The 27864-nt window shown below is 36.9% G+C and overlaps 1 protein-coding gene across 8 annotated transcripts in view; it reads left to right on the top strand.

The window, feature by feature from the left end:
• RNF170 (ring finger protein 170) overlaps positions 1-27864 on the top strand; it is a 43747-nt gene that overhangs the window by 1152 nt on the left and 14731 nt on the right. For 2 of the 8 annotated variants that reach the window (XM_078445510.2, XM_078445511.2), the window contains exons 2-5: positions 5120-5195; positions 5879-6022; positions 23283-23358; positions 26543-26651. In XM_078445510.2, coding sequence (XP_078301636.1) covers positions 5886-6022; positions 23283-23358; positions 26543-26651 — 322 coding nt within the window. In that variant the 5' untranslated portion in view covers positions 5120-5195; positions 5879-5885. Of the gene's footprint in view, positions 1-5069; positions 5196-5878; positions 6023-23282; positions 23359-26542; positions 26652-27864 lie in introns of all 8 variants that reach the window. The other 6 variants (XM_078445513.2, XM_078445514.2, XM_078445508.2 and 3 more) reach the window with 4 other exon arrangements.

Raw genomic sequence — 27864 nt, 5'->3', positions numbered from 1 at the left:
ACATTGCTGTCTAGTATTCCGTTGCATGATTATAACAGTGTACACATTCTGTTAATGGACATTTTTTTGTTCCAGTTTGAGGCTACTAAAAACAGTGCTGTAAGCATTCTTACACCTGGGTACTAGTGCAAATGTGTAAGGGTTTCCTTAGGATACATGCCTTGGAGTCCTAGGAGAATTGTTGAGTCATAGAATATGCTTAACTTAATAAGATAATGCCAAACTTTTATTTGGAGTGCAGCAAACTTAACTTCCTAGAGCACATCTTTACTCTGGTTTGTCAGTTCCTGGAGCCCCCCTTTTTCCCATTAGGAGTAGGTTTTGTCCGTGAGCATTAAGAATTGCAGTGAGTTTTTAAGGACGCATTACAAAGTACCAGTTAACAGTTGACACGTGATGATTTATCATTTTGCAAATGTAAAAAAATCTTACCTGAAGTCTTCTCAATGGTCATTTTAAAAAATGTTCTTCCCTATGCCAAGTGCAGAGAAATCTTTAGAGATGATAAATATGTATCTTGACTGCCTTTGTTTCCTCTGTTGTTGCCTCTGGATCTCTGTCTAACCAGAGTTCCTACATTCCATACTAGGTTGTTTCTGTCGAATCCCTAGCACTTTAATGACCATTACCCTTCTTAGACATGTAAAGTCAGTAAGTATATGTTACATTGACTTAAGCCTGACTCACCCACAACTTGTGTTTTGATGTGGAGAACTATATTCTAGCTTTTTCTGGAGGGACTGTGGTGTAGTGAACACCTTTACTCCAGCTGCTCAGGTTTTTAAGGCTTTGACACAGATGACCTAAGCCTCCTTTTTCAGTCTTGACTGCTCACCCATAATGCATTTATGCATGATACTGCAGTGTTCTTGAGATTTCATTTGTGGCTCTGATTATTCGCGATGAAGGAAATTATATTAAAAGCTTATTGGATGTAACTGTGGAAGTCATGTGACTATCATGTTTCTACATGAGCTTGGGTAAAAAGACAAAGGATTTCTCCTTTGGAAGTTATGGAATTTCCTGTATTTCCCTTATTTTTATTTACTTATTTTTTTCTGAAAATTTTGTAAAAGGCCAAGCTGAGAGGTGAGTATAATTTGCCTTAGCTGTCTCCTTACTTTGGTTAGTTGGAGACTAGTTGTCATCTATAGCTGTTTATCAGATTCAGATAAACATGGGGGTGTCCTATGTGGCCATGTTCCCAAGTCTTCTCAGGGAATACATACTTAGAGCTTTGATTAAAGAGAGTTTGAGATGCACCATAGTGCAGCTATAGGGAATGCATGGCTAAGTTTTAAAGTGGTTCTTCTTGACAGTTGTTAATAATAGTAACCAAGGGCTGCCTGGCTGGCTCAAACTGTAGAGAATGCAAGTCTTGATCTTGGGGTTGTAAGTTGGAGCCCCACGTTAGGTGTAGAGATTACTTTAAAAAAATTTTAAAACATAATAATAATCAAAGTATTATAACTGTTTACTGAAAGTCTGTATGGTGTAACAAGCAATATGCTAAATGCTTTACCTTCATTATCTCATTATAAACTCCATAAAACAAGGAGCTTTTTTTTCATCAAAAAGTGGGCATTTGAGGGGCACCTGGCTGGCACACTAGGTAGAGCATGCAACTCTTGATCTCAAGGTTGTAAATTTGAGCCCTACGTTGGGTGTGGAAATTACTTTTAAAAAAAGTGGGCATTTGATATGGTTAAAATTATTTTTACATATTTTACATATGAGGGAGTTGAGATGCAGACTTCACATGAGTACACAGTTGCCTGACTCCAAAGCTTATGCTTCTCTAATATATGAAGCTACTTCTTAATAAGACTTAGCTAATCAATAGCAAAACCCAAGCTAGAAACCCATTCCTCTTCAGGCTTCTATCAATTATACCACACTGTCTCCAAGATCTATGGTGTGTTGTTTCTGTGAATCTCAAACAAAAATGAAGTACTGGTAACTCTTATCTTCATATTTGATAGGATCCTTTGAAATACATTAGAAATCATGTTCTATAAGTTTATAAACTTTATTTCTGGGTTTCAAGTAAGCAGCATTTAGTGGCCCCTAACACATGTAATATTCCCTGTGCACTGCTCTAAGGAATAAGATGTCTCTGTGAGTGTCTTAGAGTGCCCTTGATAGATACCTTTAGAAGGAAGGCGACCATCAGGAAATAGAGTGACTAGGGTGATAGGTAAGAATGGGACCGGACACAGACATTTTGTCTTTGAGCACTGAAGCCTAATTTTCATCACTCAAGGGAGGAAGTTAGGCACTCTGGCTTTTATTTTTATGGTTAAAGGAATACTATAGAACTGTGTCCTGGGAAAGGTGAAAGGCTGGCTCTCAGGTCTATTTCCCACGTGTAACCACTTTTAACTTGTATTTATCTTTCTGAGGTTTTTTGTTTGTTTTGTTTTGTTTTGTTTTGTTTTGTTTTAATTCAAAAAACCCTGAATCAGAGAGATGTAATTCGGGAAGGAACTTAAGAATCCTCAAGCGCAGTTTTTACATTTTGCTGAAAATGAGAGGTCATTAGAGTTTATGTAGGGCACAGTTTGTGGTAGTAGAATTGGAACTAAAATCTAGGACTGTTAATGTCCAAGTAGCAGTGCTTAGGCTTGAGTTGAGAGCCAATGCCATTGAACAAAACCAGGAGCACTGTTCTGATCTAGACAAGACCTGACTGTGAAAAGCAAAAGTTGAACTGAAGTTCAGATAAGATTGACTTTTCGAGATTGAGATATTATGTCATCTCCTCAAGTAGAAAATTTTCTTTTTGGTGTTTATCCTCTGTAATCTTAGATCAGCCTCTTTCCAAACAGAGTGATGTTATAATACCCCATTTTTGAGCTATTAGTTCCTGCAGTTTTGTTTTGTTTTGTTTTGTTTTGTTTTTTAACTCTGATCATAAGAAAAATTACTGGTGGAAGTTGAGCTATTGGCAGCCCGCAACAATTAGGTCAGTGATTAGTAGTTTTCCATATGAAAGCTCTAGGTTTAGCTGGGATTTCCATGTAACCAGAAAATGCAGCTGACCTCTCTGTTCCTCTCAGAAATTTATCAGCACTCTCCCCCCTACCTCTCCTCTCTAAGCCCAAACACCTTTGGGGATACTAGAATTTGTGGTATTGTGTCTTCATTTTAATAACATTGGGAACTTTTGCTGTAAAATTATGCAAATAACTTCATATGGCCATGCAAGAGTTAAGAGTATCCTGGCTCTCTGAGCTCTTGGAAGTGTGCCTGAAGCAATATCATAAGCAATATCTTAGTTGCATAGAGGTTAAATATACAGTAGGATTAAAAGAATAGATAATTTGTACGGTGGAATTTAGTCACATTACCATTGATTGCACTTGAAAGAACACAAAAACAAGTGTAACCCATTTAAAAAAAAATACAAGGAGTGTGGGGGAGAAAAAAATAACTATCTCTCTACTAGGTTCTTGGCAGAGACTCCCCTGTAATAAAAGACAAATTAACAGGAAAAAACCCCAGAAGTTTAATAACTTATAAACCTTCTGCGTACATGGGAGGTACCCAGGAAAACTGAGTAACTCCAAAATGTCCCAAACCATCACATTATATACCACCTTCAGCTAAAGACCAAAGAAAGATGTTGGGGGAGGGAGGGAGCATAGTTATGAGAGATTTCCAGGAAAAGCACAGCAAACAAGGGTAATGTTATGCAGATTTAAGTCCCTGCCCCATTCATAAAAGTTTCTAGAGATTTAGTCCTCCTCTTCCGGTACAGAGAGAGACGCCCTTACAAATGGAGATTTTACTCATAAATGGCTCTTAAAAAAAGGATAGCTTCTACTTAGTTTTCAGAGCCTTTCCTTTGTTGTTTGTTTGTTTTTAATAACCAGTCTAAAGTAATTCTTAAACCAAAAGTCATATTTTGGGGTGACAAATTCTCCTATTCAGTAGTGAATTGCCTAAATGTATAGCATAGGGAAAAATCTTTTCACTTTTCAGTAGTTAGAGGTGGGAAATCTTGACACAAGGGGATAGCATTTTGGTTATCTTTCTGCAGATAGAAATAGTTCTGACTGTTCTTAGGACTTTTGATACAGCTGTACATAGCATCTCTAAAAAGAGCCAGACACCTGGCTGGTTCAGTCGCCGGAGCCTGTGACTTTTTATCTTGGGCTTGTAGAGTTGAGCCCCACGTTGGGTGTAGAGATTACTTAAAATCTTTTAAAAAATAAAATATAAGAAGAGGAAACCTGAAAAAATAAATATCTAAATACTACATGACCCACCCCTACACTACTTGAGGCTGTTGTTTCACTTTCATTTGGCAGTTCATTTAACTGTTCTTTTGAATGAAAATAATGAAGTTACAGCTGCTTTTCCAAGTTTCCTGGTGTGTGGCCTTCATAATGGTTATTTGAAACCTATCATTAGAAAGTTCCTGATATATTAGGCTGTTATTATGTGTAAAGCCGATGGAAACTGACCTTGATCTGTTTGTTTGCTTCCGTAAGGTAATTTCGTTTTTAGCTGCTAGTTCAGATTCTCTTAAAGGTGTTAGACTTTCACAGTTTCCTCTTAACAGAGACTCACTAGATTAATGAATAAAACTTATCAGTGCAATAAGGTACATATATACAGAATTTTATTTTATTTTTTTAAGTTTCCTTTTTTTTTTTAAGTGTATATATTTTTGAGAGCGAGAGACAGACAGAGCATGAGGGGGAAGGGACAGAGAGAGAGGGAGACACAGAATCTGAAACAGTCTCCAGGCACCTAGCTGTCAGCACAAAGCCCGACACGGGGCTTGAACTCAGGAGCTGCGAGATCATGACCTGAGCCAAAGTCAGATGCTTAACCAACTGAGCCACCCAGGTGCCCCTGCAGGATTTTATTTTAATTATGAATAGTCATATATATTTAATTGAATATTTACTTCCTTTATTTTCCTTGTGGTGTCTTATGAGACTAAATTTTTCTCTTTTGCCATATAAAAAATAAGAATTACCTATGATACTTGGACTCTGATGTGGTTGGATTATTTCCCTTCATACCTATAGAAATTGAATATTACCATTTTTCTCTAGCTTAGTGTATGGGAAGCAGAGTTTCATATCCTCCCTCTTCTCTTCATAAGGAAATGCAGCCTCAGAGTGATTCCATATTCCAGGCAGTTCAAAGAATTCTGAACCATAAGCTGAGTTTAGTTCCAGGTGAGGCTAATTGTTTTCAAGCACCAGAATTTTCATTAATTCAACTAATCTTAGTAGATATAAATGTGCTATAGCCTAAATGTCTTTTACTTTTCAAATTACTAACACTGTAAGTAAGGTAAGTCACTTTTATTTAAACGTGTATTTATTAGGCCCTACTGTGTACAGAGCACTAAGCTAGATAATATAGGAATATTTACATAAGAAGAGAATATATTGCTTTCCTTATCTATACATGGTGCATTCCAGGACACATTTAGTGCTATAAGGGAGAGGAGGGATCTGATTTACTTGGAGAATTGATTTGGTATTCAAGAATGAGAAGAGCTGTTGAACATGAGGAATGTCTTTTTTTCCTTTAAGATTAAAGGAACTGAGCTTGAAGAAGAAACGGTATTTTTTAATTTGTTTTTAAAAACTGTAAATGGATGACAAATTAGAGTAATTGTTTACTTTAAAGGAAGTAGAATTTTCTTTTCCTTAAAATAATGTGTCTGGCAAATTTTACAGAACTCAAAGGGAGAATCCTCACTGGAGTTGTACTTAATGCAACAACCTTCCTTAAGTGGGCACTCTGAAAATTTAAAATCCTTAGAAGTCAGTTATATTTATGTTGTTTTGATTAGTATATTTCATTTTTACTGTGTCATTTGTAACTTTCGTCTTGTTTCTTTATATTTTAGACTTGGAATGGCCAAATATCACAGTGAGGTTCAAAGTTTGAAACTGGATGATGATTCAGTCATAGAAGGAGTAAGTGACCAAGTACTTGTGGCAGTTGTGGTCAGTTTCGCTTTGATTGCTACCCTGGTATATGCACTTTTCAGGTGAGACTAAAGGACAAAAGAGTTGAAATAATATATATTTGCAAGGGCCACTGCCTTCTCACTGCTTCTAGTAATTTTTAATGCTTCATTTAAAAAGTGAGTAATAGAGCTCAGTGATTGTATATATTTACTAAGGTATTTTATTTTCCACTAGGCTCTAAATGCTACTATATATTTTTCCTGTCCTCAGCTGTCTTATGAGATAAAATTTAAACTTATCACCATATTTTGAATAAAATATTAATATTTTCAATGGAAGTATCACAGTTTAAGATAATAATTTTCATAATTGAATCGCTCAATTTGTAAGTGATGCAGACAATAAGTGCAAAATATTTTCAGTCTTCAAATGGAAAAACAGGCAAAAAAAAAGTTGGACAGTATGTAGGGAATTAAGATTACAATTAGGGGCACCTGGGTGACTCAGTCAATTAAGCATCTGACTCTTAATTTCAGTTCAGGTCATGATCTTACGGTTTGTGAGTTCAAGCCCTGCATCCAGCTCTCTGCTGACAGCCCTCTCTCTCTGTCGATCTCTCTGTCTCTCTGCCCACCCACCCGCCCCCCCACCCCCAGTCGTGCTCTCTCTCTTTCAAAAATAAATAAACTTAAAAACAGATTAGGGGTGCCTGGGTGGCTCAGGTGGTTGGGCATCCATCTTTGGCTCAGGTCATGATCTTGCAGTTTGTGAGTTCGAGCCCGGCATTGGGCTCTGTGCTGACAGCTCAGAGCCTGAAGCCTGCTTCAGATTCTATGTCTCTCTCTCTGCTCCTCCCCCGCTCGTTCTCTCTCTCTTTCAAAAATGAATAAATGTTAAAAAAAAAAAAAAAAAGATTAAAATTACTGCTATAGAATCAGGAACAATCTTTAAAAGCCTCAGATGTTTATATGCCAATACACAGACTAGGATATAAACTAGAAATTTAAGTGTTAACACACAAAGATAAATAAAATTATATATATATATGTCATATATATACACATATATACATGTATATATATACACACACACACACATATATATATAAAATTGAAAACAGAAATGGAAAAAAAGTATACAAGTATAAAATAGAAGTGCATCTGGGTGGCTCAGTCGGTTAAGTGTCTGACTCTTGATTTTGGCTCAGGTCATGATCTCATAATTCCTGGGATCGAGCCCTACATCAGGTTCTGCACTTAAAATGCAGAGCCTGCTTGGGATTCTTTCTCTCTCTTTCTGTCTGCCCTCCCCTGCTTGCAAGCTCTTTTTCTCTTTCTCAAGATAAATACATAAACATTAAAAAAAAAAAAAAAGGTATGGAGGCACCTGGGTGGCTCAGTCGGTTAAGTGTCCAACTTCGGCTCAGGTCATGATCTCGCAGTTCGTGAGTTGGAGCCCCACATCAGGCTCTGTGCTGACAGCTTAGAGCCTGGAGTCTGCTTTGGCTTCTGTGTCTCCCTCTGTCTCTGCCCCTCTCCTGCTCATACTCTGTCTCTCTCTCGAAAATAAATGAACATTAAAAAGTTTTTGAGAAAAGTATTAAATAGAAAAAAAGATTAATTTCAAAAATTACAAATCAATGAGTTTGTTGTAAAAATTATAGAAAAGGTTCTTAAACATCAAGATTCTTAGATATGACACAAAATATGGGCAACAAAAGAAAAAATAGATAAACTGGGCTTCATCAAAGTTACCAAATTGTGTACTTGAAAGGACATAATCAAGAAAGTGGAAAGCCCACAGAATAGGAGAAAACATTTTTTTTTAATGCATATTTATTTTTGAGAGAGAGAGAGCGCGCGTAAGCAGGGGTGGGGGCAGAGAGAGCAGGAGACACAGAATCCAAAGTAAGCTCCATGCTCTGAGCTCTGAGCTGTCAGCACAGAGGCTGATGCGGGGCTTGAACTCATGAACTGAGAGATCATGACCTGAGCTGAAGTCAGATGCTTAACCAACTGAGCCACCCAGTCACCCCAGGAGAAAACATTTCAAATCATATGTCCATATGTCACATGGATCTAGAATATATAAGGAACTTACAACTCAATAATAAAAAGGCAAATAATGCAATTAATAAATGGGCAAAGAATGTGAATGCACATTCCTTCAAAGCAGATATACAAATGGCTAATAAGCACATGAACATATGCCTGACATTGTTAATTATCAGAGAAATCAAAATCAAAATCACAGTGATACACAATTTCATACCCACTAGGATGGTTAGAATCACAAAATCAGATAATAACAATTGTTGAGGATGTGGATAAATTGGAACCCTCATACACTGATAGTAGAAATCTAAAAATGATTCAACCTCTTTGGAAAACTATCACTTCTTCAAATGATTAAATATGCAATTTCATTCCTAAGTGTATATATATCCATGAGAAATGAAAGCACATTTGCACACAGAAACTTCTTTAAGAATGTTCATGGCAGCATTCTTCGTAATAGCCAAAAGGTAGGAAAAAAAACAAATGTCCATCAATGGATGAATGGATAAACACATGTGGTACACACATACAATAGAATATTTTTCAGCTATATAAAGAATAATACTGATACATGCTACCTCATAGACGAAATTTGAAAACATATAGTAAGTGAAGTAAGCTAGATACAAAGGCCACGTATATATGAGTGTGTTCATATGAATGTCCAAAATAGAGAAACCTGTAGAGATTGGAAATAGATTAGTGATTGCTTGGGACTGGAGTGAAAGATGGGGGTATGAGGAATGATAGCTAAGGGGTACAGGGTTTCTTTTTGAGGTAATGGAAATGTCCTAAAATCGACTGTAGTGATGTTTGTATATATGTGTGAATATGCTAAAAACCATTGAATTGTACGTTTTAAATGGGTAAATTGTGTGGTATGGTATGTGAATTATATTTCAATAAAGCTGTTTAAAAATGAGTCATGACTTGGCAGATACAAATGAAGTATCTGCTTTTTATTAAGAATGGGATGAAGATAGAACTTTGTCAAGTTGAAGTATCCATGATAAATTGTTGAGTGAGAATTGTTGATTGAAAGATACATCATGACATGCCTGGGTGGCTCAGTTGGTTAAGCATCCAACTCTTGATCTCAGTTCAGGTTGTGATCCCAGGATCAAGGGATTAAGCCCTGCAGTGGGCTCTGCACTGAACATGGAGGCTGGTTAAGATTCATTCTCTCTCTCTCTCTGTCTCTCTCTCTCTCTGTCTCTCTCTCTTTCTCTGTCTCTCCCCTCCCCTTCCCCCTTTGCCCCTCTCTTCCACTTGTGCTCTCTCTAAAAGCAAAAAAATTTAAAAGACATCACAAAACCGTAAGTCAAGTAAACCATACTGTCTAAAAATTATTTTTGATAAAATTAATTTTATTTTAAAATATTTTTCCCCTTATTTTTTTTTCTAATTTCCCTACTATGGGTATTTATTACTTATATAATAAGAGTGTTTTCCCCACAGACTGGGAAGATATGAAGCCCAAACTAAAAGTTTTATATTTAATATATAAAATTGTGTGTTGGAGATGTCAAAAACTTAACAGTATTAGGCTGCAGTAATCAAAATAACCAGGAAGAGGTCACATTTGGCTTATATACCGTTTGGGTGAATTATTTTATTTTAATTTAATTTAATTTTATGTTTGGGGGGGTGAATAATTTTAAACCGGTAAACATTTCAGGGGAAGTTTTCAGAATGGATAAAGCTATAGAAACCATATAGAATGCTTGAAGGGACTGGGGATATCTAGCTTAGTGGAAAATACTGTTGGACATAAAAGTCTTTAAAAATGATCAGGGTGGGGCGCCTGGGTGGCTTGGTGGGTTAAGCGTCCGACTTCGGCTCAGGTCACGATCTCGCGGTCCGTGAGTTCAAGCCCCGCGTCGGGCTCTGTGCTGACTGCTCAGAGCCTGGAGCCTGTTTCAGATTCTGTGTCTCCCTCTCTCTCTGCTCCTCCCCTGTTCATGCTCTGTCTCTCTCTGTCTCAAAAATAAATAAACGTTAAAAAAAAAAAAATGATCAGGGCTTTTTTTTTTTTTTTAGTTTTTTATTTATTTTGAGAAAGACAGTGCAAGTGGGGGAGGGGCAGAGAGAGGGGGGGCAGAGAGAATCCCAAGTAGGGGATGGGGCCCGAATTCATGAAAGCATGAGATCTTGACCTGAGCTGAAACCGAAAGTGGGACACTTAACCAAATGAGCCACCAAAGTGCCCTGATCAGTGCTTGTTTTATTGAAGAAGAATTAGATTTATTCCATGTGGCTTCATTGACAGAACTAAGACCAGTAAGTAAAGATAAATGATAGATTTTGGATCAGCCTAAGTCACTTTTCAAATTATGTAAGGAGCTCCATTATTTAGACATTGTCTTGAATCTGTCATCTGATTGAGTGGGAGGTCAGTTTAAGTTTCTGTCCAGCTCTTCAGATTCAAATTCACTTGGCATTTGTAATCCTGTTACTTCAACTGCAGTTATCAATTAGTGATGAGTTGGGAGAGGGGTAGCATGTGTAGTTTAGAATTCAAAGGAAACTTTTGTCTCTTTTCTGTAATTTCTTTGATGTTTTGAGTCATAATTTTTTTGTATTGTGGTAAAATAAACAGCATAAAATTTACCACTTTAAGTGTACAGTTCAGTGGCATTAAGTACATTCACAATGTTGCATAACCATCACCACTATCTATTTCCAGAACTATCTTCTCCTAAACGGAAACTATGCCAATTAAACAATAACTGCCCATTCTACCTCCTCCTAAGCCCCAGTAACCTCTATTCTATCTTGTATCTCAATGAATTAGCCAGTTCTAGGAATCTCATAAAGTGGAATCATAAAATAATTGCCCAGTTGTATCTGGCTTATTTCACTTAGCATGATGCTTTCAAGGTCCATCTACATTCTAGCATGTATCAGAATATCATTTCTTTTTATGCCTGAATAATATTCCACCATATGTATATACCACATTTTGTTTACCCATTTATTTTTGATAGACATTTGGGTCTGTCAAATGCTTTTAATTGGAATTGCTGGATCATATGGTAATTCTATTTCAACTTTTTGAGGAAACTGTTTTTCACACTAGCTGGCCCATTTTACATTCCCACCAGCCGTGCACAATGGTTCTGATTTCTCTGTATCTCTCTCTTTTTTTTTTTTTAAGTCTATTTATTTTGAGAGAGAGAGAAAGAGCAAGTTGGGGAGGGGCAGAGAGAGAGAGGGAGAGAGAATCCCAAGCAGGCTCAGCTCTGTCAGTGCAGAGCCCAACACGGGACTCAAACCCACGAACCATGAGATCGTTACCTGAGCTGAAGTCAGATGCTAACTGACTTAGCCACCCAGGTGCCCCTGATTGCTCTATATCTGTACCAACACTTGATACCTTCTATTTTTTTTTTTTTTTTATAATTGTCATCCAAATGGGTATGAAGTAGTGTCTCATTGGAGCTTTGATTTGGCATTTCATTCATGATGTTGATCATCATTTCATTTACTTATTGGCTATTTGTGTATCTTCTTTGAAGAGAAGTCTATTCAGATTCTTTTCTCATCTTTGAATTGGGTGCTTGCTTTTTGTTTCGAGTAATGAGAATCTTTTTTAATAGATTGTCCACACAATGTGGGGCTTGAAGTCAAGACCCCAAGATCAAGTCTTATGCTGTCTCAACTGAGCTAACCAGGTGCCCTCTGAGAGTTGTTTGTTGTTTTTTTTTTTTAATCGAAGTATAGTTGACACAAAAGTTGTAAGAGTTCTTGATATATTATGGCATTAATCACATACCAACTATATGATTTACAGATGCTTTCTTCGATTCTGTGTGTTGTCTTACTCTTTTTTATTTTTATTCAAAAAAAAATTTTTTTAATGTTTATTTTTGAGAGAGACAGAGGCAGAATGTGAGTGGGTTAGGGGCAGAGAGAGAGGGAGACACAGAATCTGAAGGCTCCAGGCTTTGAGCTGTCAGCATAGAGCCTGACATGGGGCTCGAACTCAGGAGCTGTGAGATCATGACCTGAGCTAAAGTCAGACGCTCAACCGACTGAGCCACCCAGGTGCCCCTTTTTACTCTTTTTTAAAGTGTTTTTTTAGTTTTCAGAGAGAGAGAGAGTAAGTGAGGGGCAGAGAGAGAGGGTGACAGAGGATCTGAAGTGGGCTCTATGCTAACAGCAGCAAGCCTGATGCAGCACCCAAACTCATGAGCCCTGAGATCATGACCTGGCCAAAATCAGATGCTCAACCAACTGAGCCACCCAGGTGTCCCTCTCTCTTTTTTTAAAAAAGTGTTTATTTTGAGAGAGAGAGAGTGGGAACAGAGGGCGGGGCAGAGAGAGAGGGAGACAGAGAATCCCAGGCAGGGTCCACACTCTCAGTGCGTAGAGCCCAATGCAGGGCTCAGTCCCATGAACCATGAGATCATGACCTGAGCCAAAATTAAGGGTCGGACACTCAGCCAACTGAGCCACCCAGGCACCCCTTTACTCTCTTTATGGTGCACTACTTTGGTAAAGCCCAATTTTTCTGTTTTTTCTCTTGATGCCTGTGTTGTTGGTGTCATATTTAAGTAATTATTGACAAATCTAAGGTCACAAAGATCTTCCCCTGTGTTTTCTTCTAAGATTTTTACAGTTTTAGCTCTTTGATTCATTTCGAGTTAATTTTTGTGTATGGTAGAAGGTAAGGATCCATCTTCATTCTTTTGCATGTGGATATCCAGTTTTCCTAGTATCATTTGTTGAAAAGACCACCCTTACCCCACTGAAGGGTCTTGGCATCCTTACCAAAAATAGTTTGACCATTTATATGAGTTTATTTCTGGACTCTGTGTTTTATTCCATTATTATATGTTTGTCCTTATGTCAGTACCATACCATTTTGATTAGTATAGCTTTGTAGTAAGTTTTGAAATCAGAAAGTGTGTGTCTTATAACTTCACTCTGTTTCAAGATTGTTTTGGCTAGTTGGGATCCATTGTAACATACAAATTTTTAGTAAAAAAAATTTTTTTTAATGTTTATTTATTTTTGAGAAAGAGAGAGACAGAGTGTGAGCGGGACGGGCAGAGAGAGAGGGAGACACAGAATCTGAAGCAGGCTTCAGGCTCTGAGCTGTCAGCACAGAGCCCAATGTGGGGCTTGAACTCACTAACCCTGAGATCATGACCTGAGTGGAAGTTGGACACTTAACTGACTGAGCCATCCAGGAGCCCCATTAGGAGTTTTCTTTCTTTTTTTTTTAGAGTTGATGATTTTTTTTTCCAATTTTTATTTCTTTTAAATGTTTTTTTTTTGTAAGTTAATTTTTTATTTATTTTGAGAGAGAGATAGAGAGCTAGTGGGGGAGGAGCACAGAGAGAGGGACAGAGAATCCAAAGCAGGCTCCGCAATGTCAGCACAGAGCCCGATACAGGGCTCAAACTCACGGACAGTGAGATCATTACCTGAGCCAAAACCATGAGCCAGATGTTTAACCAACTGAGCCACCTAGATGCCCCTCAATTTTTATTTTTAATTGCGGTATAATTGACATGCAATATTAGTTTCAGGTGTATAACATGGTAATTAGGTAATTATAAACATTACCAAATGCTTACCACAATGAGTATAGTAACCATCTGTCAACATAAAAAATTATTCACTGTATTTCCTATTTTGTATTTAATCACTGTTGTGATTTATTTATTTTATAATTGGACATTTGTACCTTTTAATCCCCTTCACCTATTTTGCTCATCCCCTTCCCCTCTTATAACCACCAATTTGTTTTCTGTATTTATGAGTCTGCTTCTGTTTTTTCGTTTGCTCATTTGTTTTGTTTTTTAGATTCCAGATATAAATAAAATCATATGGCATTTTTGTCTTTATCTGACTTACTTTCATTTAGCATAATACCAACTAGGTCCATCCACGTTGTCATGAATGGCAAGATTTCATTCTTTCGTCCTCCTTCCCCTAGATTTCATTCTTTTAAAATATTTTTTTCATGTTTATTTATTTTTGAGAGAGAGAGAGCGCATGCACAAGTGGGGGAGGGGCAGAGAGAGGGGGATAGAGGATCTGAAGTGGGCTTCACATTGACAGCAATGAGCCCAATGTGAGGCTCAGATTCACAAACTGTGAGACCATGACCTAAGCCGAAGTTGGACGCTCAACCGATTGAGCCACCCAGGTGCCCTTAGATTTCATTCTTTCTTATGCTGAGTAATATTGCATTGTGTACATATATTACATCTTCTTTATCAGTTCATCTGTCAGAGGACAATTAGGTTGTTTCCATATCTTGTCTATTGTAAATAATGCTGCAGTAAATATAGGGGTGCATATATCTTTTCAAATTAGCGTTTTCATTTTCTTTGGGTAAATCCCCTGAAGTAGAATTACTAGATTGTATGATATTTCTATTTTTAATTTTTTAAGGAATTGCCACTTGGTTTTCCACAGTGGTACCAATTTACATTCCTACCAATAGTTCACAAAGGTTTGCTTTTCTCTACATTCTGGCCAGCACTTACCATGTCTTGTTTTTTTGGTAATAGCCATTGTGACAGGTGTAAGGTAATATCTCATTGTGGTTTTAATTTGTATTTCCCTGATGGTTAGTGACACTGAGCATCTTTTCATGTGTTTGTTGTCCATCTGTATGTATTCTTTGGGAAACGTCTTTTCAGGTTCTCTTACCATTTATTAATCGGATTATTTGTGGGGTTTTTTGGGTGCTGAATTGTATGAGTTCCTTATATATTTTGGATATCAACCCCTTGGTGGCTATTATCATTTGCAATTGCTTCTCCTGTTCAATATATCACCTTATTGCTTTGTGGATAGTATCCTTTGCTGTACCAAAGCTTTTTAGTTTGATTCAGTCTCAATAGTGTATTTTTGCTTTTGTTTCCCTTGCTTGAGGAGAGAGGACCAGAAAAAATATTGTTAAGGCTGATGCCCAAGAGTTTACTGCCTGTGTTTTCTCCTAGGAGTTCTATAGTTTCATGCTCTACTTTAGGTCTTTAATCCATTTTGAATTTACCATTGTGTATAAAAGTATATGAAAGTGGTCCAGTTTCATTCTTTTGCATGCAGGTGTCCAGTTTTCCCAACACCATTAATGAAGAGATTGCCTTTTCCCCCATTGTATATTCTTGCTTCCTTTGTTGTAAATTAATTGACCATATAAGCATGGGTTAATTTCTGGGCTCTCTGTTCTATTGATGTGTCTACTTTTGTGCCAGTACTATACTGCTTTGATTCCTATAGCTATGTAGTATATCTTGACAACTGGGATTGTGATACCTCCAGTTTTGTTCTTCTTTCTTTGGCTCTTCAGGATCTTTTGTGGTTCCATACAAATTATGGACATTATTTGTTCTAGTTCTGTGAAAAATGCTGTTGGTATTTTCATAGGGATTACATTGAGTCTGTAAATTGCTTTTAGTAGTATGGACATTTTAACAATGTGAATTCTTTGAGCCCATGAGCATGTTATATCTCTTCATTTGTTTGTGTTGTCTTCAGTTTATTTCATTGGTATGTTATAGTTTTCAAAGTACAGGTCTTTAATCTCCTTTGTTAAATTTATCCCTAGGTGTTTTATTCTTTTCAGTACAATTGTGAATGGGATTGTTTTCTTAATTTCTCTTTCTGCTACTTTTTGTTTAATGTTTATTTATTTTTGAGAGAGAGAGAGTGGGCACAAGCAGGGGAGGGGCAGAGAGAGGGGACAGAGGATCTGAAATGGGCTCTGTGCTGACAGCAGCGAGCCTGATATGGAGCTCAAATTCATGAACCAGGAGATCATAACTTGAGCCAAAGTCAGACACTCAATCAACTAAGCCACCCAGGTGCCCCTCTGCTATTTCTTTATTAATGTATAGAGATGGAACAGATTTTTATATATTCGGTATCTTGCAACATTACTGAATTCACTTATTCTAATAATTTTTGGTGGAGTCTTTAGGGTTTTCAACATGTAGTATCATGTCATCTGCAGATAGTGACCATTTTACCTTTTCCTTACCAATTTGGATGCCTTTCATTTCTTCTTTGATTGCTGTGACTAGGATTTTAGTAATGTGTTGAATAAAAGTGGCAAGGATAGACATCCTTGTTTTGTTCCTGCTCTTAAAGGAAAGCTTTCCACTTTTAACTATTCACTATGATGTTAACTATGGGTTTTTTATCTATGTCCTTTATTATGTTGAGGTATGTGTCCTCTAAACACACCTTATTGAAAGTTTTTATCATGAATGTATATTGACTTTTGTCAAATGTTTTTCTACATTTATTGAGGTGATCATATGAATTATATCCTTCATTTAGTTAATGTAGTGTATCATGTTGATGGAGTAATGGATATCGAACTATCCTTGTATTCCTGGAATAAATCCAACTTGATCATGGTGAATGAACCATTTAATGTATTGTTGAATATGGTTTGCTAATATTTTGTTGAGTATTGGTCTGTAATTTCTCTCCCTTTTTTTTATTGTATCTGTGTTCAGTTTTGGTATCAGGATAATGATGGCCTCAGAATAAATTTGGAAGCATTTCTTTCTCTTTTATATTTTTAAAGTAGTTCAAGAAAGATAAGTATTAACTCTTCTTTAAGTGTTTGGTAGAATTCATCTGTGAAACCTTCTAGTCCTGGACTTTTCTTTCTTGGTTGTTTTTTGATTATGATTCAATTTTGTTATTAGTAATTGGTTTGTTCAGATTTTCCTTTTTTTCTTGATTCAGTTTTGGAAAATTGTATATTTATAAGCAGTTTATCCACTTCTATGTTGTCAATTTAGTTGGCATATAATTTTTTATAATATTTTACAGTCTTTTGTATTTCTGTAATGTTGGTTGTAACTTCTCTTTCTAATTTTATTTATTTGAGTTCTCTGTCTTTTTTTCTTGACGAGTCTGGCTAAGATTTATTAATTTTGTTTATCTTTTGAAAGAACTAGCTTTTAGGTTCACTGATCTATTTTTTTTTGAGTCTCTATTTCATTTATTTCTACTTTGATCTTTACTATTTCCCTCCTTCTACTAATTTTTGACCTTGTTCATTCTTTTTCTAGTTTCTGTATGTGTAACATTAGCTTGTTTATGAGAGTTTCCTCAAAATGGATTAAAGAACTGAATGTGAGACCTGAAACCATAAAAATTCTAGAAGAGAGCACAGGAAGCTATTTCTCTTACATCAGCTGTAGTAACATTTTTCTAAATATGTCTCCTAAGGCAAGGGAAATAAAAGCAAAACTAAACTATTGGGACTACCTCAAAATAAAAACCTTCTGCACAGCAAAGGAAACAGTCAACAAAACAAAAAGACAACCTATTGAATGGGAGAAGATATTTGCAAGTGATATATCCAGTAAGGGGTTAGTATCCAAAATATATATAAAGAACTTATACAACTCAATACCAAAAAAATAGGGGCACCTGGGTGGCTCAGTTGAGCGTCGGACTTCAGCTCAGGTCATGATCTCACAGTTCGTGGGTTCATACCCTGTGTCAGGCTCTGTGCTGACACCTCAGATCCTGGAGCCTCTTTCAGATTCTGTGTCTCCCTCTATCTGCCCCTCCCCTGCTCACGTTCTTTCTCTTTCTCTCAAAAATAAATAAGCATTAAAAAATTAAAAACAACAACAACAACAACAAATAATCCAATTACAAAATGGGCAGAAGACATGAATAGATTTACTCCAAAGAAGACATACAGAGACCAACAGGCACATGAAAAGATGATCCACATCACTCATCATCGAGGAAATACAAATCAAAGCTATAATGAGATATCACCTCACACCAGTCAGAATGGCTAAAATCAAAAACATAGGAAACAACAAGTTCTGGCAAGGATGTGGAGAAAAAGGGTCTTTGTTCACTGTTGGTGGGAATGCAAACTGGTACAGCCACTATGGAAAACAGTATGGAGTTTCCTCAAAAGATTTAAAATAGAACTACTCTGTAATTCAGTAATCACTCTACTGGGTATTTATCCCCAAAATACAAAAACACTAATGAACAGGATACATACACCCCTGTGTTTATTTGCAGTATTATTTACAATAGCCAAATTATGAAGCAGCCAGGTGTCCATCTATAATTTTTTTTTAATGTTTATTTATTTTTGACAGAGAGACTGAGCATGAGCAAGGGAGGGGCAGAGAGAGAGGGAGACACAGAATCCAAAGCAGGCTCCTGGCTCTGAGCTGTCAGCACAGAGCCTGACGCGGGGCTCGAACTCACAGGCTGTGAGATCATGACCTGAGCTGAAGTCGGATGCTCAACTGACTGAGCCACCCAGGTGCCCCCACCAAGTGTCCATCTATAGATGAATGGATAAAAAGATGTGGTATACAAATGCAGTGGAATATTATTCAGCCATAAAAAAGAATGAAATCTTGTCATTTGCAACAATATGGAGAGAGCTAGAAAGTGTAATGCTGAGTGAAATAAGTTGGAGAAAGACAAATACCATATGGTCTCATTCATATATGGAATTTAAGAAACAGAACAAATGAGCAAGGAAAAAAGAATGAGAAAGACAAAACTATAGAGAACAAACTTACGGTTATCAGAGGGGAGATTGGTGGGGAGAAGGGTGAATTAGCTGATAGGGATTAAAGAGTGCACTTACTATGATGAAAAAATAATAAAAAGTGAGTATTGATAGGTATGAAGTTATTGCCATTTTGTCAGCTATTCTCTGGTTTTTGTTGTTCTCTTTTCCTTCTTTTTCTTTTGCTCTCTTCCCTTGTTATTTGATTACTTTTTTTAGTGTTTACTTGTATTACTTTCTCTTTATTATTTGTGTGTCTATTGTCGGATTTTGGTTTGTGATTACCGTGAGATTCATATGTAATATCCTACGTATATATAACAGTCTACATTAAGTGGAAGGTTGTTTAAGATCGAAAATATTCTGAAAGCAATACATGTTTGTTCCTTCCCTGCATGTTTTATGTATATGATGTCATATTTTGCATCTTTCTATTTTGTGTATCTTTTTTTTTTTTTTTTTTTTTTGGAGTTAGCTCTACACCCAATGTGGGTCTTGAACTCACAACCCTAGATCAAGATTCATATGCTCTACCAACTGAGTCAGCCAGGCACCCCTGTCGTGTGTGCACGTGCGTATCTCAACTAGTTTTTGTAGATATAATTGATTTTACTGCTTTTGTATTTTAACCTTCATAGCAGTTTTATAAAAGAACGATCTACTAACTTTACTGTATGTTTGCTTTTACCAGTGAAATGTTTTCCTTTCATAATGTTGTTATAGTTTTGACTTTTTTCTTTCCCCCTGCTTAAAGTTTCATTTAACATTTCTTATAAGGCTGGTTTAGTGGTGATGAACTCCTTTAACTTTTGTTTGTCTGGGAAGCTCTTTATATCTCCTTCAATTCTGAATGACAACTCTGGCAAATAGAGTAATCTTGGTTATAGGCTTTTTCTTTTTAGAGTTTGAATATATCATACCAGACCTTTTTTGGCCTGCAAAGTTTCTGTGAAAAACCAGCTGATAACTTTATGGGGTTTCCCTTGTATATAACTATTTTATTTTTTCTTGCTGTTTCTATGATTCTCTCTTTATCTTTAACTTTTGGCATTTTAATTATGTGTCTTGGTGTGGACTGCTATGGGTTCATATTTTTGGGGATTCTCTGTGCTTCCTAGGCCTGGATATCTGTTTCTTTCCCCAGTTTAGGGAAGTTTTCAGCTATTATCTCTTAAGTAAGTTTTCTGCCCCTTTCTATTTTTCTTCTGCCTCTGGATCCCCCCATAATTGTGAATATTAGTATGCTTGATATTGTCATAAAGATCCTTAAACCTATCCTCATTTTTTAAAAAATCCTTTTTTTCTGTTCAGCTTGGATGCTTTCCCCTACCTTGTGTTCCATTCGTTGAATTGTTCTTCTGTATCCTCTCTTCTGTTGTTGATTCCCTCTAGTGTATTTTTGATTGCACTTACTGTATTTTTTTCAGCTTTGATTGGTTCTTTTTTTATGTTTTCTCTTTGTAATGTTCTCACTGAGTTCATCTACTCTTCTCCCAAGTACAGTGAAAATGTTTATGACCATTATTTTGAACTCTTAATCATGTAGACTATTTAATCTCTGTTTTGTTTAATTCTTTTTTCTCCAGTTTGGTTTTGTTCTTTTGGTTGGAACATAATCTTCCGTCCCTCATTTTTTCTGATTCTCTGTGTTTGTTTCTATGTATTAGGTATGTCAGCTAGGTCTCCTAGTCTTGAAGATATTGGCCTTCTGTAGAAGGTGTGCTTTGGGGCCCAGTAGCACAATCCCACCCCCCATACCTCCATCACTAGAACCAGGTGCTCCAATGGTGTCCTTTCTGTAGGCTGCAGGTGCTATCTGGTTGTGCCTGGGCATGTGTGTTGCTGCTGCTATGGTGGGTGGGGCTGGTTCCTGCACCACCGGCTGAGCGTCCTAGCCACATCTGCTGCAGCCATGCTGGTGTGCAGGGCTGGCTCTCCTCCCTCTCTGGGGCAGGAATTGCTTTGGAGCAGATGCCAGTTCTAGCCAGGACTGCTTGCTGGGTGCACCAGGGCAGGAACCACTTTGAAAGGGTGCCTGCCAGGGTAGAATGATTGGGTGGGGCAGTTCCACAGGTGAATGCTGGGATGGGGCGAGCAGGACTAACAAGGTTAGCAAGGTAGAAAGAGAGTATCAGAACTGTCTCCCATAAACATCTGGCTACATAGGCCGAATGCAGTGCAGTTCCCCAAGGCTGGGGATGCCCAATGTTAAGCTTTATCTCCCTTTTCAGAGTTGACCTTCATGCCTGTGAGATCCCTCCCACTTGTGGGATACTGTGTAGAGGGTTTGGTTCTTGACCACATCTCTGCCCTTTACCCTTCTTGATGTGGACTTCTCTTTATATCTTTAGCTGTGGAGGAGCTGTTCTGCCAGTCAGTTCAGTTCCAGAGTGAATTGTATTATTGTATGTAGTTGTTGCCTTGATGTGTCCATAGGAGGAGGTGAATTCAGGATCCTCCTACTCTGCCATCTTCCTGAGATCTGGGTTTTTCTATATTGCAAAGAATCCTGTTGGGATGTGACAGGGATTGCATTGAATCTGTAAATAGGTCACTTTGGGTAGTACTGACATCTTAAAAATATTAAGTCTTCTAGTCTATGAACACAGGATGTCTTTCTATTTATTTATGTCTTCTTTAATTTCCTTCAGCAGTGTATTACAGTTATAATATATTTCTTTCTAAATCTTTTTGTCCTCCCTTCTTAAGCTGTTATGAATAGCTGCCATTTGTTGACATACTAAAAACCAGTGCAAAGGGTTTGGTAAGCAGTTTAACCTATAAACCACAGATTTGCTCTTGCACATTTGTGAACTTTGATTCAGACATTGTTTCTTGACCCAGAGTTTGGATATCATTTATTTCCTCTTATCAGAGATTCCTGACTTCTTTCCAGAGCCACATAACTGGTTTGATAATTTTGGTTTCTCCTTTCATGAATAACAAAGGACCATAAATCATTGGTAAATGATATATTTTGTTTCTGTATTAGAGCCATTGTTTTCCTCGGCATCTTTAGACCTAGTGTCAAATGCTGTCATTTTCTCATCGCTGAAGTGATCACATCTTGAGGTTTTCTAATCTCACTTTCAGTCTGTCTTAATTATCCCATTATTTTCTAGATTTTTGGTTCTGGACTCACAGTTGCTAATCCCATTTAATTGCCTAAACTACAGGCTTCGTTCAACATCTCAGGCTGTTTGTCTTGTTCTTTGGTTATACTTTGACTTTTCTAACATTCTACTACTAGATTTTACAATCTTGTATCTTTTCTTTTATGGAAAGAAACCAAAAGAAAGACCTTCCAGTTACATGGTTTATATGTGTACTCTGAAAAGTAGTAACTGTCTTTCTTTCAAGGAGAAGGGAATGGTTTTCCACTGTCAAAGAACAGAGAAATGCTGTTTAGGTAGGTAGTTATTGATACTTAAATGAGATGGTTCCTTGTGCTGTTCCGGATAGATTGTTTCCACCACAGAGATCGTTATTCAGTCATAAAAAGGTAATATTTAAAATAAATAATCCACCAGAATTTAAGATGTTTAAACAGTTCAAGTAGCTTTATTACATTTATGTTTAGTTTCTGATTAGAAATTTGACTTTTTTGGGGGCTCCTGGGTGGTTCAGTTGGTTAAGTGTCCGACTTCGGCTCAGGTCCTGATCTCGCGGTTCGTGGGGCCCCCATCGGGCCCTGTGCTGACAGCTCAGAGCCTAGAGCCTGCTTCGGATTCTGGGTCTCCCTCTCTGTCCCTCCCCTGCTCACACTCTGTCTATCTCAAAAATAAATAAACATTTAAAAAATTAAAACAAAAAAGAAATTTGACTTTTTTAATGTTCTTCAAAACTAATGGTTCTTTTTTGCCAGCTTTTTTCCTAAAATTTGGATTTTTTACTAAAAATCGAATAATCGTAAGATGTATTTTAAAAAGTTTTCCATGTCCCATTAAGTTATTGATTTAGAGTTTTTATCACTGTTGGGTATTAGCTCACCCAGGAAATAAAGGCTCTTATATAAAGTAACACTGGGATTTTGTGGACTTAAAATATTGCTGTTAAAAAATGTTTAAGTTTAGAAGAAACTGTTACAGCCAAATGGAATTAAGCTGTGATTCAGATGTAAATCTTCAACCCCACCCTGCCAACCTAAACCACCCCTTCCAATTTCCAATACCCACATACCTTATCTCATCCTTGTGTATCAGCCACTAAATTCTTGCCTTTGAATCTCCCTTTTAATTGTTAATGTTAAGGTATAAGTGGTATGTTACGTCTGGGTTTTTCTGTATGACAAAGTTTTATTTTCTGTTGTTTTGTCCCCCTTTCCTCATAAAAGCTCTATGAAGATCTGTGAAAAGCTCTATGGGAGAAAGATCTAATTAGATATGCAAAAGTGTTCAAATGCATAATAATATCTAGAATTATATAGTTTATTTTGAAGGAATTTTGCAGAAGAAATAAACGTGTTAATCGTTCTTCAGATGATTTGTAAACCTGCAGTTACATCAAATCTACAAGGTGCTAGGCCTCTGGATTTCATCATTTGCCAGCTGAACCTGAAATCAGCTGTATTCGGTAACCTTAGAACGCCTCACAGAGTAGCCTGGAATGATCAGTCCTGGAATTGGAGTACAGTTGTGTGCCATCATTTACGTTTATGAAGTTCTTGGTTGAAAATTAGACCCATAAAGAAAACGGATTCATCTGGCAATATTTTGTATTCAAAGCTTATTATATTTTATTTAACAGAAACGCCCATCAAAACATTCACCCAGAAAACCAAGAATTAGTAAGGGTGCTTCGGGAGCAACTTCAAACAGAACAGGTACTATTGCTATTATATAAATATGTGTATTTATGTAAGGGGTAGATGTTGCTATTCTCCTTACATATGAAATGGTGATGAAACAATAAATTACTGTTTGGAAACATGGGGTGTTTTCCTGCTTTACTAATTTAAGTGATTCTATTGATTGTATATTTTCAGATTAGGCAAATGACTAGTTTTAACTATTCAAATGTTTTCATGTGCATGTTTGTTTGTTTATTCTGAGAGAGAGAGGGAGAGAGAGGGAATACCAAGCAGGCTCCACATTTTCAGTGGAAGCTGGATGTGGGGCTAGAACTCCAGAACCTGTGAGATCATGACTTGAGCCGAAATCAAGACTTGGACACTTAACCAACTGAGCCACCCAGATGCCCCAAAACTGCTTTAAAAACAGCAGTTTTCCGGGGTGTGTGGGTGGCTCAGTTGGGCATCAGACCTTGCCTCAGGTCACGATCTCACAGTTTGTGGGTTCAAGCCCCACATAGTCTTTGCCCTGACAACTTGGAGCCCACTTTGGATTCTCTGTCTTCCTGTGTCTCTGCCCCTCCCCTGCTTACACTCTCACTCTCAAAAATAAACATTAAAAAAACAACAACAAAAAAAAAAACCCAGCAGTTTTCCTATTAGTTATTTGTGAGGAAATAATAACTATCTAATTGGCTTTAATGAAATGTAATGGAAAAACTATTTTTCTTTTTTAAGTTTATTTATTTATTTTGAGAGAGAGACCACATGTGCACATGCAAGCAAAGGAGGGTCAGAGAGGGAGAGAGAATCCCAAGGAGGCCCCATGCGGTCAGCACAGAGCCTGACAAGGGGCTCAGTCTCACAAACCATGAGATCATGACCTGAGCTGAAATGAGTGAGACGCTTAACTGACTGAGCCACCCAGGCACCCTAGATAAGCTATTTTTCTAACATCTAAGACCTACAAAGAAATGACTGTAAGGGGTGGCTTTTTTTTTTTTTTTCCTCTTCTTTTTCTTCAGTGGTCAAAGTTAATAAAACTAGTTAGGCAAAAAAATAAAACTTTTCTGCCTCTTCTTTGCTTTTAACCAAATGGACTCTCTACGAACCAGAAATGTATTTCATGAAGGCTGGAATAAGTAGGATATTATACACCTGTATGTCAAGATAGCTAATATCAAAAAAACAAAAACCCTTAAAAATTGATTTCCCACCAATTAAATTTTAATTCCGAAGAGGGTTTTATAATTTATCCATTCACCAAATATTTATTAAACATCTACCATATGTCAGATATTGTTGTGGGCATTGAGGATTCAGTTGTGAGCTAAACAAACAAGAATTCCTGCCTTCATAAAATTTCAATTCACTGATGTAAAAATAGCTTAAGCATGTTAATAGTACTCTGTTCAAGGGCTGTTGTTATTAATAATTCATGCTGGGATAGTGTTTTATAATTTACAGAGTGCTTTCACATTACAACTATCTTATTTAATCTGCAAACACAAGTAAGGCAACAAGTATCATTCCCATCTAACATGTTAGATCACTAAGATTTACTTAAATGCACACTGGAATTACATGAATAGATCTGGCTATCCAGAAGTCCTACACTGAGCTGGATATTCCAGATTTCTTTGCACCACTTTCCAGTTCACCTACCTCACACATGGCATGTAGCTTTCGTTAGAATAAAGCTAGTGACTTAGCCCTTCCTGTGCGGGTCTGTATAGTAACAACTACCCATATGTAGCCATTTAATTTTAAATTGACCAAAATTAAATACAATTTAAATTTCAGTATGTTTTAATTACACTAGTCACCTTTCAAGGACTCAATACTCAAAGATATAAAGGAGATATCCATTACTGCAAAAAGTTTTGTTGGACAGCACTGGTAACTGGTAATTGTTTTTGTTTTGTTTTAGTTAATTTACAAAGAATAATAAGATAAAAGGTAGAGAGGGAGACTTAATTAAGTGCTATGTGTTTTTCTGTTTTTCTGTTTTAAATAATATAAAAGACTATAACATCAAGGTGTGACCATAGCTTATAGAATATTCTAGTATTTTAGGACTGGTAAGAAATAGGAGATTTTGGTTATGTTTATTAGTTTTAGGTGACAAATCTTTTTTTTTTTTACGTTTATTTATTTTTGAGAGAGCACAAGTGGGGGAGGGGCAGAGAGAGAAGGAGACACAGAATCTGAAGCAGGCTCCCGGCTCCCAGCTGTCAGCACAGAGCCTGACGCAGGGCTCAAACTCACAAACTGTGAGATCATGACCTGAGCCAAAGTCGGATGCTCAACCAACTGAGCCACCCAGGCACCCAGGTGACAAAAATCTTTGATTTGGTTTACAACTAAGAATAGTTCATATTTAGTGAATTCTATAATTTTTTTTTTTTTTTTTTTTTTTTTTTGGTATTTGACGTTTTTAATGCTGGCTACTTTATAAGAGGTGTGCTGGGTGCTGTGAATATAGTTTTTTATAAGTATCTTCAAAGATACACATTACATACTGTGCTAGATTCCTTCCAGTGCCTGGGTCACTGCAGCGAGTCCTATAGGTAAAGTGCTCCTTCATAGCACTTACATTCTGATGGGTTCTTTGATATCTGGATGCTTCTTGTAGTGATGATTCTATTCAACATTCCTATTACAATCTCATAACAGTGATGTAACTGGGGAACATTAAATTTTACTAATCTGACCATGTGGAAGATTAAGTTCAAGGTACCAATGGTATTAAATTTCCTTCTTCCAAAATGACCAATATTCTTTGCAAGTTTAATTCTGGTCCCTTTGTGAGGCACGGCACACGTGCAACACTTACCAGGAATGTATGAATGAAAAAGATGTAAGAAATGATTAAAAGCTATTACTTGGGAAACCGTTTGATATATCTTTAGCTTTTGCATTAGCTCAGCCTGTGTTTCTCAGAATAACATAGTCATTCTAACAGTGAAAGAGAAACTCCTGAGTCAATGTAGGTTTTTGTCTTTAAAATGTGCTCAGGAAGGAAGGTAGAGACCGTGGAGCTTAATAAAACAATTTGGCTTCATAATTTTATCAAACTTACAAGATTTTAAGCTAATGCACATCTAAAACTTGATGAGGATTATACACTATTGACTGTGTTCTTAAGTATAATTAAGAGATAACTTTGAAAGCCCTGTGTGCATTGTGTAATTATGAATCCCTGTTTTCTCCTCAGGATGCCCCTGCTGCTGCTCGACAGCAGTTCTACACTGACATGTATTGTCCAATCTGTTTACATCAAGCCTCCTTCCCTGTTGAAACAAACTGTGGACATCTTTTTTGTGGTAAGCAAACAATACTATATTTGGTAAAAGTGACTATTTAGACCAAGACCCATAAATGTACATGGGCTAGATTCCTAATTTACTTTTTGTTTATTATTAAATTATTCCTAATTTACATTTTATATTTCACAAGTGGGGTAGGTTGCTTCTGATATCCTGTTAGCCACTTTTATTTAGTATCTGTGAGCTCAAAGATTAAAAGAAACCTAATTATTCAACTTCTCAATAAACAGAAATGTGTTTCTTTGAATGGTAATTCAAGTATATGAATACCATGAGGGATTCACTGAATCCTTCATTGTTTATCACTTTTTGGTAGTCCTTCCCAAGGCAGGAAGGTTCTCTCAAGGACCCTGCCCAAGACCTTCCCTTAGCTCTCCTACCTCCTTTTTATCCTGCGTCAGCACAAAAGTTATTAGCCTGTTTGTGTGTGTGTGTGTGTGTGTGTGTGTGTGTGTGTGTGACCTTAGGAGGGTTTGTAGGAGAGAATAAGAACACAGAGCATATAGTAGGACAAGAAGGGAACACCAATTTCACACTTACTTAGTATCAGTAAGGGGTGCTTTCTACCTCTGGGCATTTCTTTCCTCCAGAAAGATTTCATAGAGAACGAGGTATCATATAGTCATTGCTTATTGTGCTCCTATGAGATTGAGGAGCGTCAGTTACTACATACCTGCTATGTGCTGGACATTTAAGTTACTTCATTGTGTCAAACTCCAGATATGAGGAAACTGAAACTGAGCTAAGAAATTTTATAAAGGGTAACCCAGCCAGAGAAAGAGCCAGATTTTAAATGTAGGTCTACTTCAAACCCTGTGGTCAATTCTATTACGTGATTAGCAGCTTACATAACTACTCTCTACTTACCATTTATCCATTCACTAGACCTGTTGTTTTATTTGTAGCATTTCTTTCTTGTTCCAATGGCTATATTCAAGATAGGGTTCTAATTGTTCCCAAAATGTACCCATTTTCCATTTTAAGACTAATTTAAAATATAGCATACAATGATCCTTTAAGTTTCTTTCTCCCTATTGTATCTTTTGTTTGGGATTATATAGAATTATTAGGTATATAGTGCTATTATTTATGCTCTCAGGGATGGCATAAATACTTTGAAATCCATATCATGCAATGCAGGGTTTTCTATACCTTTTCTATACCTGACCAGTCCCATTATTGCATCATCCATTAATTTCATTGTCTTCCC

The sequence above is a fragment of the Panthera onca genome, chromosome B1 (assembly GCF_046562875.1).
Source record: "Panthera onca isolate mPanOnc1 chromosome B1, mPanOnc1 haplotype 2, whole genome shotgun sequence".
Classification (NCBI taxonomy): Eukaryota; Metazoa; Chordata; class Mammalia; order Carnivora; family Felidae; genus Panthera; species Panthera onca.
This window is presented reverse-complemented; position numbering and strand designations above follow the sequence as displayed.